We start from the raw sequence: 14,992 nt of genomic DNA on the forward strand, positions 1-14,992 counted from the left end.
CATACACATGATACCAGTACTCAGGAGGCTGAAGCAGGATTGCTACATGCTCAAGCCTGCCTGGACCATGGAGTGAGTCCCTATCTCAAAATGAATTAAAAAGAAAATCAGCAGAAGAACACATTTAGTGAGCAGTCTCACAAAGCCTAATTTCCACTCCCCACTTCCTATGATGAATGCTTCATCCATCCCCAAGGCTTCTCACTGGAAAGAGCTCACTATTATAGCACTTGGGGACAGCCCTTCTCTGAGCTGCACCCATTAACTGCCTTCTCACACATCTGAGTGGCATCTATCTATTCACGTGGAAATTGCTGGCTTTGAGACAGGAAGCAGTTTTCTCCTCAAGTTGAACATTAGGTTATATGTAGTGTTTCTTTTCTTTCGGGTGGATCAATCCCCCCCCCCTTTTTTTTTTGCTCAAGCATCTTTCATTTATGTCTCTCTGCTTTTCTTGCTGAGTACTACACATCCTTACAGAAGTTCATCTAGGCAAATTCTAAGGATGCTGACAGGAAGCAAATAAGGAACAACTCAAAATCACCCCCTTACTTGCATCAACTCTACCTTACCTGTCTTGTAGCTTAGCTAGAGAAAACAGTTCAGGCAGCATCTGTCAGCAGCAGCGCTCAGTCACAGAAGACAGTCTCGGGAATGCTGCTCTCTTCATGAAGCACAGTGCTTATTTGTCAAAACTCTGACAGGACGCCATTGGGCCATGGATCCTTTATAAAATTTAGGTATGCATGGGCTGCCTCCTTTGTGTTGTCTTTTGGTACACAGAGTGCAAAAGTGGTCAGCATGGCCTTTGGCTTTTATGGGTCCTTAAGTTTTATTCTGGACAAAGTGGAATTGGTTTCCCCTTAACAGGAGCCAAAATGAGCATGAGATGTAGGTGAAGAGACGACAAGCATCTAAGGGGGGGGGGTGTTCAGTAAGTGGTGTGAAGGACTGGATTAAGGAATTGCTGCACATAAAACTTTCCTAACTCACATTGACTCAAAACATCCAGTGTTAATGCCTAAACATGGTGGCATGAGGAATTACACTGTGGATTAACAGAAGGTACATTTTATAACAGGAATGCGAACCTTTTGTCCTATTCATCAGCCGGCCTCTGAGCATGTGACAACAGTTATCCACACCAAGAACTATGCAGAACGGAATCACTCACCCTAGCAGAGCTCAGGCAGGTCCATGATTAGCAATCTGAAAGAACCCCTTCCAGTTTCCCTTCATTTTGCTATTGCACACCATAGCGTGCTAGGTACAAAAGCTTGGGCATCTGTATTTCCTTAATTTGTTTCTATGTGGCTACTCAGAGACATTTGGTAGTGACCATTCAAATGAAAAAAAAATCTTATTTGAAAGTTTAAAGAAAAAATTTTTGTCATGCATTCTGTTTTTCCTCTGAAATATCACCACCAATTCTTAGTAAACTGCCTATGTCCAAAGGTCTACTATATCCTCAGCATGTACCCGAGTATGTATAAATGTGTCCATTTCTACCACAATGCTTGTCATAGGCAGTTCACATACATACACTGCTAAGTCCAATATTCTCAGTCTTAGTTAACTATTTGATGAGCAAAGCACAGTGAACATAAATTTCCCACATCACAGATAAAGGCAAGAAATGATTTAACTTCCAAAATTCTGTATACCCTATAGTAATCATCATGATTTTAGCACTTTGTAGCCTATTTTGTCAGAATTGGACACTTGTGATTTAGTGTCTTAAACCAGTGACAAAGAAGTCCAGGCTATGAGTTTGGTGAGATTTCACAAATTTAACAGTCACAGCAAATGTTCTGTCTCCCTTCTGTACACATAAAAGCGTCTGGGACCTCTTAGAAATGGTGAACTGAGGGGTGGGTGGAGCCTGAGGCCAGTTGCTAGGCTGCCTAAGTGGTGTTTTACCAAGAGGCAGCCTGCAGGAGCTTTGGTTGCTTAGCAACCAGGTCCTCAGCCATAGCATTTTTCTTAATGAAGGTTTTCACAGTTCTCTGTGTGATTACCTCTGCTGAACATCCAGGCACATTCCCTCTTGAATTCCTGACTTACGCCTCCACATTAAGTGCAATTTTGCATCAAAATAATTCTGGACGACTTTGTTCAAAATTTTCACATTTTGTCTTCTATTATAACTGGTAGCTGGTTTGGCACTTTACTTTTCCAGCTGTGATTTTTATCTGTCAGAGTTACTTAATAAGCAAAATACGATTTTAGGGACGTTTTAGGCCATTGCCTGGGAGCGCTGCATGTAAGAGCTGCATTCCCAGTTTTATGTTCCATTTACATCTCAATGTCTGTCACAGAAAACATGCCTGCCAAGAGGCCTTCTCCTCAGGGAAGACCTGAAACTGTTACATCTCACAGTAGGCTAATAGGGACCAGACAAAGCACACGAGCTTCCTGGGTTGATTCCTTGAAAGTGCCACAAAACGGCATCTATGCCTTAACCTATCTAGCATATTAATTTCTTTTCATGGAAGTTTGAATTATTTTTGTCAAACTTGAAAAACATTGACATGATTTCACTTGTAACAAAGCCTGGGCAATTCTGATATCTATGACATCATAAATGTCAGCCTTCCCATGTTTACGGACACCTGAAAGTTTAATAAAACGGTCTTCAAATTAAATTTTCACTTTGACCTTTCCATCAAATAGATCTATACAATCATCTGCAAACTTAGACTTTTTTCATAATTTAATCTCAAAATTATTGTTAAAAGCATTAAATTGTTTCATTATTAATTCTGGATTTTTCTTTTTCTCTCCTATCCATTCTAGAAGGTATGTGAGCCTGCCTTTCCTATTTCTAAACAACAAAATGTGAAAACAAAAATACATAAGTAAATAACAAGATATCAGAATGCCTCCTATATAGTTGAATGTTCTGTTGCTTTTGTAATATTTCATGTTATCTCTAGTTTTTTGGGAGAAGGAACCCATACTGAATATATGATGAGTTCTCAAGAACCACAGTTATTCGGTGGGGATTGAAGAGTCTTCTTTAGAGTTTCTTCTACCTTGATTGGTTTGTTCTGAATTAAACACATGTACAACACCAACACTTCTAATCCTCCATGTAAGGACCACAGTATAGACTTAGAATAAAGGCTAATAAAAATGGCAACTTTCAGTTGTTATATTTACTCAGTAAGCCTTTGAGGACTTGTGTTCTTGGAATCAAATCAAAGGTGCATAATAAACATTGTTGGCAATTTTGGTTTTGTACTGAAGCAATCCATGGCACTTTAAAGGAACTAGATGACCTTCACCATACCACAGCCAAAGTCTGGGATGACTGTTCTGGCTTTGGACTGTTCATCTGTATTTTCAAACCACTCTCCAGTACCATATTGCAGCATTCCATTCCAAAAGCATTCCCCAGGGCCTCACTGCTATGAGGATGGGATACGCCTGAGGCTGAATGGGCTGTGATCATCTGTCTCACTGAAAAGATACCTGTGTGGTTGCAGTGGAGGTTGTGCTGCTCCGAGTTCCCCACATTTGTTGAAATTGTACTCTGATTTCTGCAAATGTCTCAATGATGACAGCAATAAACACATTCTGAAAAGAAATGACAGGCCATATTTACCAAACTTTGGAGGTGGAGAAGCATAGTGATCAGTAGAACCAAACAAAAACAAAAAAAGAACACACATGCTGAACATCACGAAATGTGCACACGGTGGGCACATTTTCTTCAGTACCTTAACAAGCCAGGCAAGGAAGAAAATGAGTGTGATGAAGTAGAAGTAGGAGCGCCAACGGGGGAAGCTGTCGATTGCTCTGTACATGAGGAACACCCAGCCTTCCTGAGAGGACGCCTCATAGACTGTGAAGATACTCGTGCCTGTCAAGACAGGGCCGCAGACTGAATCACCATCGGCTTTTGAGATGAGGAAACATTTCTCAGACAATCAATAGTTTTCCACACTCACTGTCTCCATAACAGAAGCTCCCCTAAAAGGAATTAAAATTATGTGTGGCATTTTGCAGTTCTTAGGATTTTGGTAAAGTTGTGTCTGACTTCAAGCCAGGCTAATTTCAGTATCACTAACAACAGAACAGTTTTATATTATGTCTTTAGATGTTTAAGGCATTTGGAACAGGGAGAATGATGTAGACATTGAAACAAATAGAGAGATACTACAAAATTGTGTGGCACGGAAGCTCAGTACTTGGGGCTTGGCATTTTGTGGGTGCTAGAAATATCTGCCCCCACCTTTAACCAAAATGGAGTAAGTCTGAGAATTTGGTTGGTTTACAGCCACTTTGTCTCTGGAGGACTTAACTACTTCAGGCTAGGTGTGGGGCTGTGAAATTACCCCTAATGCTTTGTAGTTTGAGGAACTAGCATCTCATTGAACACACTCCTGGAAATGACAATGAAGTTTAAAATACCTGGCTAGCTATAGAACACCTGTTTAAGAGAACCCGAGATACTGAACAGGAAAAGACATATTTTGTCCTGTCAACACAAGGAGATGCTTTACAGAGACTAAAGCATATTGATATTAAAAGATTCATTCAAGGATTCATAATGATAGTTTGGAGAATTGGAATTAACCCAGTCTGTCTGGAACAAGTTTCTAGATATTTAACTAACAGCACCATTCCTTTTAACTCATTGACCTTTGTTGTACACACCTCCTGTTGCTGTGAGGATTTAACTGGCAATTTCTATAGGGCCTTGACAATGATATATGATAAGTTCTCAACACATTTTAGGCATCACCATCATCAATATAGAACAGAAACATCCAGTTCAATAATACTTTGTGAGAAAACATAAAATCTGCTATGTATTTAAAGTTGTTGATAAAATGTAATGTGTATTGTTCTTGGAACCAATAGATATAACTTCAGTAAGTGCAGACACCATGAAAGACCTAAATTATGGAATATAACCAATATCTACCAATAAACATTCTAATCATAAGAAACAATGTGTATATGGTATGTGTGTGTGTGTGTGTTTGTGTGTGTGTGTGTGTGTGTGTGTGTGTGTGTGTGTGTGTAAGAGGGCTTGGAAGAGTCTAGTGGAAGAGTCTGTGTTTGGAGGAAGAAGGGTGGCCATGAAGGAACACAAAAGCATTCAGATCCAGTGTATGCATTTTCCATTGTACAGAGGGATGTATGATGGAAAGTCACTGAAAACTCATACAGTGAGAAATAGAGGCATAAAAGAAGAGCAGAGACAAGGAAAATAGAGTCCTATTTGGTGGATTTTCATTACAAAATCACTTTATGTAGAATATTTTTTTGTGTAGGAAGCAACTAACTTTATGTGCTGCCTGTATTTTTAAATGCAGGTTTTTTTTATATTTGTGTTTGGCATATTTTTAATTGACTTGCATATTTATGGGGTATGGTGCAGCATTTTAATACACATATGTAGCACAATGATAAAGTGAAGGTAAATGGCATTCAGACCAACTTTTCGTTTAGGTATTTGGGAGAGAAAAATTAACTGCTGGCTTGGGAGATGGCTCAGCTGATAAAGGAGCTAGAGGCATAAATCTAATAGCCTGAGTTCCATCCCTAGAACCAATGTGGAAAAGACCGACGCAATGGAAGGAATCTGTAATACCATAATTCTTATTGTGAGGTGGTAGGTAGAGACAGGAAAACTCTCCAGGAGCTCAAGGACCAGTTAGCCTGAATACACAGTCTAGTGACAGAAACAAGAGTCTCTGTCTCAAAACAAGGAGGAAGGAGAAAACTGTCTCCCAAACGTTGTCCTTTGATCTCCGCATGTGTATTGGGATATGTCACTATCATCAACACACACACACACACACACACACACACACACACACACACACACACACACACTCACTCATGCTTGTTTTCAGCCATAGTTAGCAGTATGCCATTGAACATTAGAAGTTACTTCTATTGATATGCACACATTTGTTACTCCCCAGCATCCTTAACCAGCTATTCTTTTCTATAGCTCTATGAGTCTAACTCTGTACCTTCCACATACAAATAAGAATGTGAGTTATACAAGCTTCCATTTTTAATACTTTTATTTCTACCTTGGTAAGTTATTGCCATTATAGTTGGTTTTATAAAACATGTTTAGCTAAGGAGGTCTGTGTCTCATCAGGTAGAAATATGGGGAGTAGTGACAAGGGCAAATATTATCAACTATTAATTACATTTTGGAGAGAAAAAACTGAAGGTTATTTGAAAGTTATCAAATATCTTGAGCTAAAATAGTGGTAGGACCAGCAATCTAACTTACTTATCAGGTCACACATGTGAAACTTTTTTTTTTAATGTCATGCTCTACTTTTTTTTTCTTGCTTGAGATTAGACTTGAGGAAGAAATTGTTTTCTATGGTTATCTTTATTTAAACAAAGTCTATTCTTTTATGGATGGTGACAGGTAAGTTTATAATATATCAAAGAACTTGTATAAGATGACTTACACACACACACACACACACACACACACACACACACACACACACACACACAGCTGAAACAGGAGCAGCACAGACAAGCAACAGAATGCCAGCAGAAAAGAGTAACTGCACTGCCAATGCATGTACTGAAACACATGCAGCTCTTTTACCTGTGTAGACTTAATACAAAGGAAATTTTAATATAAAAATTTATGTCCCCTTATTTTCTTCTAGTTATTGAAGAGAAACAGAAAAATGGCTGCAGAAATCCATCATGAACCACTATTAAAGTTTAACAGCTTCACCAATGGTGAATTTTCTGTTAAAATTGAAATTGTCAACATAAGATTAACCCCCAATCTCCCTACTTGAGTCTGTCTGTATTACACCTACCAGGAAGATGCTTTTTGGAATTAAGGGCAAAATAGTATGTACAACACATAATCTTGATGCTTTCATTCCGCTTTTTCTCATTTAGCAAAGGGAAAAGCTGGAGTCAGTAATAACCCATGGTGCAGTTCAAAAAAGCAGGTATGCTGAGAAAATAGAAAACGGAAAGTACCACGAAAAGATTGCAGGACAATGGCGACTGCATAAAGAAATGTTCCTGGCCATGTGTAAACTTCACCAGGTCAGGTGATTTGAGGATGTCACAGCAGGTTGTGGTGTCAAAGGCACCACAAAGTGGTGCAACACTCCTCTACCACCACCTTCTGCTTCTGGCTTTGCAAAACACAGGGAAGGAAAAGCACTTGTGAAGAGATTTTCGAGGTTGACTAGGGTTTAAGGTACATACAAGTGAAATGCATGGACTTGTTTTCTATGGCTAGTGCTGGCCCTGGGCAAAGCCATAGTCATGGCTCTTCACTGGGGCCTCTATGCTCTGCTGTCTCTCCATCTGTCTGTCTGTCTGTCTGTCTGTCTGTCCCATGATGCTTTCCTCTGCTGCTTATCAGTCTCCTCTTCTGCTATTCAGGGGACTCAGCCACTTTGTCTCCAAAGACCATAAAGTGACAGTCCCCAGAACTTCCAAAGAGATGCAAATTCTGTCAGCTCACTGGTATGACCACCCTGATGTTAAAACTCATTTGTTTGTATTCTGGGCACTAAGAAGCACAGAGGCATATCAGTAAATTAGACAATGATCATATTGTCTGTGATTGTTTACGTATGTGTGTGTGCGTACATGTGTGTATGTGTGTGAATACACATGTATTTGTGTTTGCATATGGAGGCCAGAGGTCAAACCTGGGGGTTGTTTCCCAGTAGCCATCCTCCTTCTTTTTTGGTTTGTCTTTTGAGACAGTCACTCACTGCACTGGGTCTCCCATGTAGACTAGGCTGGTTGGCCATTGAGCTCAAGAGATCAGCTGTCTCTACCTCCAAGCACTACTGTGCCTGACTTTTTCCATGGATGCCTGGAGGAAGCTTAGGACCTTGTGGGTTTGCCTTATGTACTTTACTGACTGTGACATCTCCCCAGCCCCTTGAACACAAAAATCTTGAGTGATATAAAAACGTTTCTCAAATACTTGCTTTTTGAAAGAAAATACACTTCTTGCTTAATGTGATTATTTCACAGATAATTTGGTAGCAATTGGATCTTATAGTGAGTGTATTCCCTGGTCTTCAAATATAACTTAAAATATGTACATACATATATAATCGCCAAAGCCCATGCTTCACAATAGGAGGAAACATGGGAAAGCATTGGTACTTGAAAGTATTTTCTTTAGATATGCGTCATTGTATTTTTGGTCAGTTTTCATTTTGAAAGTATAATTTCTTGCTAAAACAGTCACATTTTTGTTAAATGAATAATGATTCTACGATAGTACCTGGGAATATAATGCATTCTCTTGTGGAAAATAATAAAGTATGTTTCAAAAACACTTTGGTGCTCCAAATCCTTCAAGTACAAATTAAGGTTGTGTAAGAAACAAAATTACAATAATCGTGCTTGGCTCATCATCTGTAATTCTATTCATTCTTTTTTGATCTGTTCCACCTAGCCTTTGAAAGAAGAATCCAAATCTAAATTTACATGTAGACAGTAAATGCTGACCTTGGAACTTTCTGTAGGGCGTCTCCACATTGAGATTTAGTACAGTAAGTTTTTATAGCTTGAATATAGGCATATCCCTATTTGCTTTGATTATTCTTTAGGATTGTATGTATTGTTTTCCTGCAGTAATTATTTATTTTTATGTATTGTTTATTCATTTGTGTGTGAGTGTGCATGCATATGTGTGAGCGTGTGTGTATGTGTGGTGTATGTGTGTGTGTGTGTGTGTGTGTGTGTGTGTGTGTGAGTGAGAGAGAGATAGATAGATAGATAGATAGAGAGAGAGAGAGAGAGAGAGAGAGAGAGAGAGAGAGAGAGAGAGAGAGAGAGAGAGAGAGAAAGAGAAAGAGAGAGAGAGGGTTTTATAGTAGGTTCCTCTGAATTGAAACAACTCCTCTAGGAGTGGTAGGAGGCTCTTGAGACTCAGGAGATAAAGCATTTCATATCTGAGAAAGCAGAGTGTAGAAGATTCCAGAAGACCCCTACACAGCTTTATAGAAGGAGTGAACAGCTTCTGGGGAAGGGGACTTTGACCAGCCCTGTTGTCTAGAAGAGATTCTTTAGACAAGTTGGACCAATCAAGCTGCCTTCAGGTTGTGTAGAGAGCTCTAAGTGCCACTTTTCCTGTGCTAAGGTGGGCTTTTAGTGATGCTGCCGACTTATCATTAATACAACTGTTCTGCATACTCAACTACCAAGCACTATGTATTCAGCTTGATAATTGTCACATGGCCATCAAAACAGCAAAGCAAGCTGAAACAAAGCAAGATACTGTAGGGAAAATGTTAGCCACACCCTCTTGGGGGCTGGCACAGGTGACACAGACCATGCACACTGGGGCGTGGTCAGAGTGATGTAGCAAGACCTTAATATGAGGGCCGCATGAATACAGCTCTCTCTATTCCCTGATCTGCATAGTAGTACAAAACTAACTCTGTTGTGTGAGTACTTTTTCTAATAAACTTCTGCTCATCAAACTTGCTCTGACTCCATAGTGTTCTGCTTATATTGCATTTCACTTTAAGATACTTTTTATCTATTTCTCCTGAAAACAAACACAAAAGGATTCAGTTTATCCTAGACAATTAAACATGTATTTAGAGGACATAAGGATATGGTTTAGTGGTTAGGAGCACTCGCTGCTCCTCCAGAGGACCTGAGATTGGTTTCAAGCACCCACATTGGCTCACAACTGCCTGTAATTCCAGTTTTAGGGCTCCAACCCCTTTTCTGGCCTTTGTGGGTACCTACACTCATGTGGTACACACATATACAGTCAAGGACATACACATAAAATCAATCAATCTTTAAAATAGACTTATATACCTAAGGTTTCTGAGCTACACTTATTTTTTTGATGATGCACAACTGTGTGTCACTGTTGAGATATACAAGTCACCTGAAGCCTCAAAGTCTGCAGCACTAAAATCTTGCAATAAAATCAGAATACATAGAAAAATGAATGTGTTTACATATATTTTCTAAATTAAAATCTTATAGGTAATAAAATTCATTAGTTGGAAAATATTCCTTTAGACTTTGAAACTGACTAAACTTCCCCAGTATGAGTACAAAATCCCTCTAGAAAGAAGTCAGATCCTTAGTGGTTTTATTCACACATGGAAAAGAAGTGTTGACATGGCTGGATGCTGACATTGGCAGGGAAGCTGGGTATTAAATTAGAACCATTCCAGGGATGTCAAAGCCACATGCCAATGCAAATACTTTCTGCCTTCAGTGCCTGGGTACTTTCCAGGTAGACGGAGAGTTTCCTTGGGGTACAGAGAAATATTTCTAGGCACCCCTCTGTTTGCCTATTTGAGGAGCAGTGGCTTCAGATCAAAAGGGCTTCCTGGGATTTATTTCCCACCATTTGACCTAATGAACCCACATTTACCACAACTTATGTTTTGTTCCCTTTTCAAACACTCCGAGTGTCTATGATTTCATATACATACCATGTTGAATCAACCAGGTCACCATGCTGGCTTTGGAGTTCTCTTACATTCTCAAGGCAATCATGATACTTGCTACCACCATGGCACTAAATCACTATTAATTTTAAAGTTCTGTGTTTTCTCAAAGGGCAAGCAGCACAATTACTTGTAGTACTCTAGCTTTGCCATCAAATTTTGAAAGCTTTATTAGGAACTAGTTAAAAGAAACACAGACAAAGAAGCCAGGGCTTGATAGATATAAAGTAAGAATTTCATTGCAACTCAAAAATTAGGACGGGACATTTGAACACCTTTGATTAAAATGAGAATTTTAAGAAAGAGTGTGTAAAGGCATGGGCCCCTGCTTACACTTACTCTAGTCAGCTTGGCCACAATGCTAAGAATAGCAACATGGGAATTGAAAAAGGGCTCAGTAGCACCAAGGTTGAACTGTGTTAAGATTCTGCTGGCTGACCCCAAGATGTAGCATTAGAAGCTTTATAGAGGCATTTGTTGTTTTTCTCTACTAATAACTTTTACTCTGTTCACCTCACCATCTATTTGTGTTTCTTCTACATTTTTAAAAACAACTATTTGGCAACACTACATAAAAATAACTTATGAGATGTAACAGGAGTGAAAGAGAATGAAAACTTCATTCATGGAATTTGGTTCAAATGCCTATTATATTATATCACAGCAAATAAAATCTGAGCCAAAGAGCTCTGGGTGACTGTGGGTTTGCCTCTTATTCTTAGAATAAAGTGTTTTTTATGCTTTCATTAGGAGTGTTAGCAAGACTGTTGTACCACACTAGAAACAATCTGGCCATCAATGCTATCTTCTTATCCAGTGTTTGGACTGGTGGCCCCAAACAACCATCAGGTACTTGCAGAATGGCTAATGATATGACATGAACTTTTTCTTACTGCTCAAGAAGACAACAGAATATCATACAAATCACTCTTGGAAATGCTAGTTAACTCCAATACAGAGAGAAATGTGTCTGACTGACGAAGTGTTTACTTAAAGTTTCAATGATCTTTTATTTAGCTATTCAGCAGGTATAGCTCATTATTATTCTTTATCAACCAATGTAGGCTATTCGCAAGTCTTTTGGAGAGTGTGTGTGTGTGTGTGTGTGTGTGTGTGTGTGTGCATGTGTGTGTGCTTGTGCCCACACGCATGCACATGCTCAAAGCTTACAAATCAGTTTTAAATCAGTTGCTCGAGCTGTAACAACCACTGTTTAAAAATACAAGAACATTTTTGCAATGATTTAAAGGGAATGATTACTAATACTAATTTCTGATGTACTGACAGAGGGGTTCTAATGAGCCTGCATGACAAATTCATTCAATAAATTTGCAAGGAGACCACCTTAGCTTTCATCTCCTTCTGAGGAAATGGACCCATATGTTTGTGCAAACCTATTGTTTGGTCATTGTGCTAATTTCCCACCTTCTTAAACACGGGTGTATAATTAGCAATCATAAATAATTTCCTAATGTTACACTTGCATCTCCCAATTCCATTAAACTTGGATGTGTTTGCTCTTGTTCTATGGACACATATCAAATATGCAGAACAAGTTAGTACAATATAAAAAGACACAGGAATATTTTAGCTTTTCTGTGCACATTGTGGGAAAGCTCTTTCAGATGGCATTTAACGTTTCTAGTGAGCATCTTGTTGAAAGCCATCTTTGTTTGAACTTCATAGCCAGAGGACTGCCTCAGTTTTTGTCCCAAGTCACTACAGAGGTTCATGAATGTATCATGGAAAGCAATCATCAATCTAAACATCAGGATAGAAAACCAATAGTAGTTTGGGTTTCATTGAGTAGTATCAAATCAGGACAATTAATGGCAGCGAGTCTGAGCTCCTTAGTACTTTCTGAAGGAAACCTACAGAAGAATCATCCTATAAAATGCAGGTATTTCCTATGCATTGACACTATATCAACACCCCAGAAGTTCATCCTATGCATTGACACTGTTCAACACCCCAGAAGTTCATCCTATGCTTTGGTACTATGTCAACACCCCAGAAGTTCATTTTCCCCAGTCTCTTATTTCAAAATGAGGCGACTGTGGCTCAAGGAAGCTGAGCCACACCCTTAAGTTGGCTCAGAAGAACAAGCCTGCAGCTGTGTTTCAGAGATTCATGCTTGCTTCCATAGACATGCCCTTCTCACTCTGCCATGCACGCCTGAAACTTATGAACTTTTCCTGGCTTGGTTTTGAGGAATTTGAACAAATTCCTGTCTGGTACATTTTGGGAAAGCAAAATTCTGCTTTTAAAAGTAGACAGACTAAGCCAATGAGAGTCAAAGGGAGGGTGGAGAAATTCCTTTGTTCATTTGGACCAGAAATTTAGGGTTTGTGCTGAGGGAAAATTTATCTGCCCCCTATTCTTTTAGTGTTCCTCAGACCACTAACAAGGCAGTTGAAGAGATTCATTTATCTTCTGAATTTTCATCAACTCGCAAGATTTACAACCTAAAAACAGCAGATTTTCTTTTATCCATCTGTTAGACAAGTCAAAACAACAAAATTTAAAACTAATTTTTGTATAGTTTTTGGATAGAACTTCTGGGGATTTGGTAGCAGCAACAAGAATTCTGATCATTTTATCATGTTCTGTGATATAAGTACAATTACTTGAGAAGTGGAATATTAAATAAAGAAAATATTTTATGAAATTTTATGACTATGATTATAATAAAATGGCTACTTTTGGAACACATTTGTAACTGATTTAGTCATGTCTTAAAATTTTAAAGCTATGACAGACATTTGCTTGTGTATCCTCTATTCCTTGACATATAGCTGCTCAGGTTGGCATTATATATTTCTGACATTTCCTATATGGAAGTAGCCATGAGACAAACTTCTTCCTGGAGTGGACAATTTCAGAGCCATATTTTCCCTAACCAATTCACCAAATAGCAGCTGGAGAGAGCAACACCACAAAGACTTGGAAAGTATGCCACAGAAGGGTACAACTGTCACACAAGCTGAGTTTCTGGGGTCAAGCTTATGTATCTACACTGTCCAGGTCATTGGATTCTAACTGCTGCATAGACTGATAGTCAAGATAGTTATGGCCTTGGCTCAGTTCTCTCCAGTGGCTGTTCCTCACAGAAATGTCAGTTGGGGAAGGAGGGAAGAGTACCATCTAAAAACTTGTATACTGTTATTTTAAAAGCTCACATAAATACGTGGAACTGAATTGATAGTTCTGGGCAAAATTCACAATGGCTTTCCATAAAACAGCTGCCTTTTCTCACAAAACTCACTCTATTAATCTTGCTGCAATTTACCAGCAATCCTAACCACAGAAAATCATATTCCATATAAACTCTTCACCTAAAGATGGGTTCCCATCCTAGATCTATAATAACTATGTTTACAACTTAATGTCATATATTTCTTGCAATGTTGAAAAAAAAGAGAGACACTTTACACATGGGATCGATCATTAGTTTTTACAGATAACATTTTGATTTCTTAACTAATGGCAAAATTTAGTAACATGAAGTAATAAACTATTTTTCAATAAAAGTTACAGTTATTCTCACTTCAAGGCTCTAAAACACTTGTCCAAGAAGTGGTATTTCTTACCAAAATTATTAACATATAAATAAAGTAGTGAGAATAATATATCTGCAGATAAACAGGCATTTTACACACACACACACACACACACACAAAAAAAAAACTTTTACACACAAAATCCAAAAGTACCAAAGTAAAACAAAGACACAGGAATTCACATACTTGGAAGGACCTTCAAGCCTGCAGCTTGTTATTCTAGGCCAGGAAATATGAGAGGTATTTATTACTGGAACAGGAAGACTTTGACAATCCACTGCAAGTACCAGCAATCATAAAGATGGAGGGAGGCCTTAAGGAGTTAACCACAGTTAATCCCAGCATGCTCATTGGCTACTCAACTGACCAACCACCTATGCTGCTTGCATTTATTTCCAGAAGATTCTGGAACGACTGATCTTGGTTTTAAACAATACTACTTGGCATAATTGCAATTCAGAATCCAAAGCTTTGGCAAATTTGAGCATTTTATTCTTGTAGGAAATATCCTCTTCTCAGATGTTGCAGGCTTTGTATTTTTGACAAAGTGTCTTTGACCCATTGCTGCAACAAAGTAAATAACTTTAAAAGATTAAAACCTATACCCCTTTCATTATTTGATGCTGACTTTTAAAAATAATCCTTGAAATCATACACATACAAATATATATATATATATATATATATATATATATATATATATATCCCGAGCAGGTTGTATTTGTATATTTGGAATACATGTACCTATATGCATAATGATAATTAAAGGAATATATGTCATGAATTTGAGAGATATAGTACACAGGAAGGAGTGAGGGAAATGATGTAATTATATTTTAATTAAAAAATTAGAAAGTAAATGAAATAAAATCCATGGTAGCATTTTTTTCAGTGTAAACATGCTGCTATAATGTAACATTTACTCTTCAACACACTCTTCAGGGAACAATCAGGACTTAATCATTC

The 14,992-nt window shown here is 38.4% G+C and overlaps 1 protein-coding gene across 1 annotated transcript in view; it reads right to left on the minus strand.

Annotated features, from left to right (window-relative positions):
• The window catches only part of LOC118239709 (sodium leak channel non-selective protein-like), a 153,023-nt gene that overhangs the window by 84,817 nt on the left and 53,214 nt on the right, over positions 1 to 14,992 (minus strand). The window contains exons 7-8 of the mRNA XM_035453125.1: positions 3,723 to 3,865; positions 3,475 to 3,579 (exon numbers count right to left, since the gene is read on the minus strand). Of these exons, the coding sequence (XP_035309016.1) occupies positions 3,475 to 3,579; positions 3,723 to 3,865 (248 nt within the window). The remainder of the gene's footprint in view (positions 1 to 3,474; positions 3,580 to 3,722; positions 3,866 to 14,992) is intronic.

The sequence above is a fragment of the Cricetulus griseus genome, assembly GCF_003668045.3.
Source record: "Cricetulus griseus strain 17A/GY chromosome 1 unlocalized genomic scaffold, alternate assembly CriGri-PICRH-1.0 chr1_1, whole genome shotgun sequence".
NCBI classification, from domain to species: domain Eukaryota; kingdom Metazoa; phylum Chordata; class Mammalia; order Rodentia; family Cricetidae; genus Cricetulus; species Cricetulus griseus.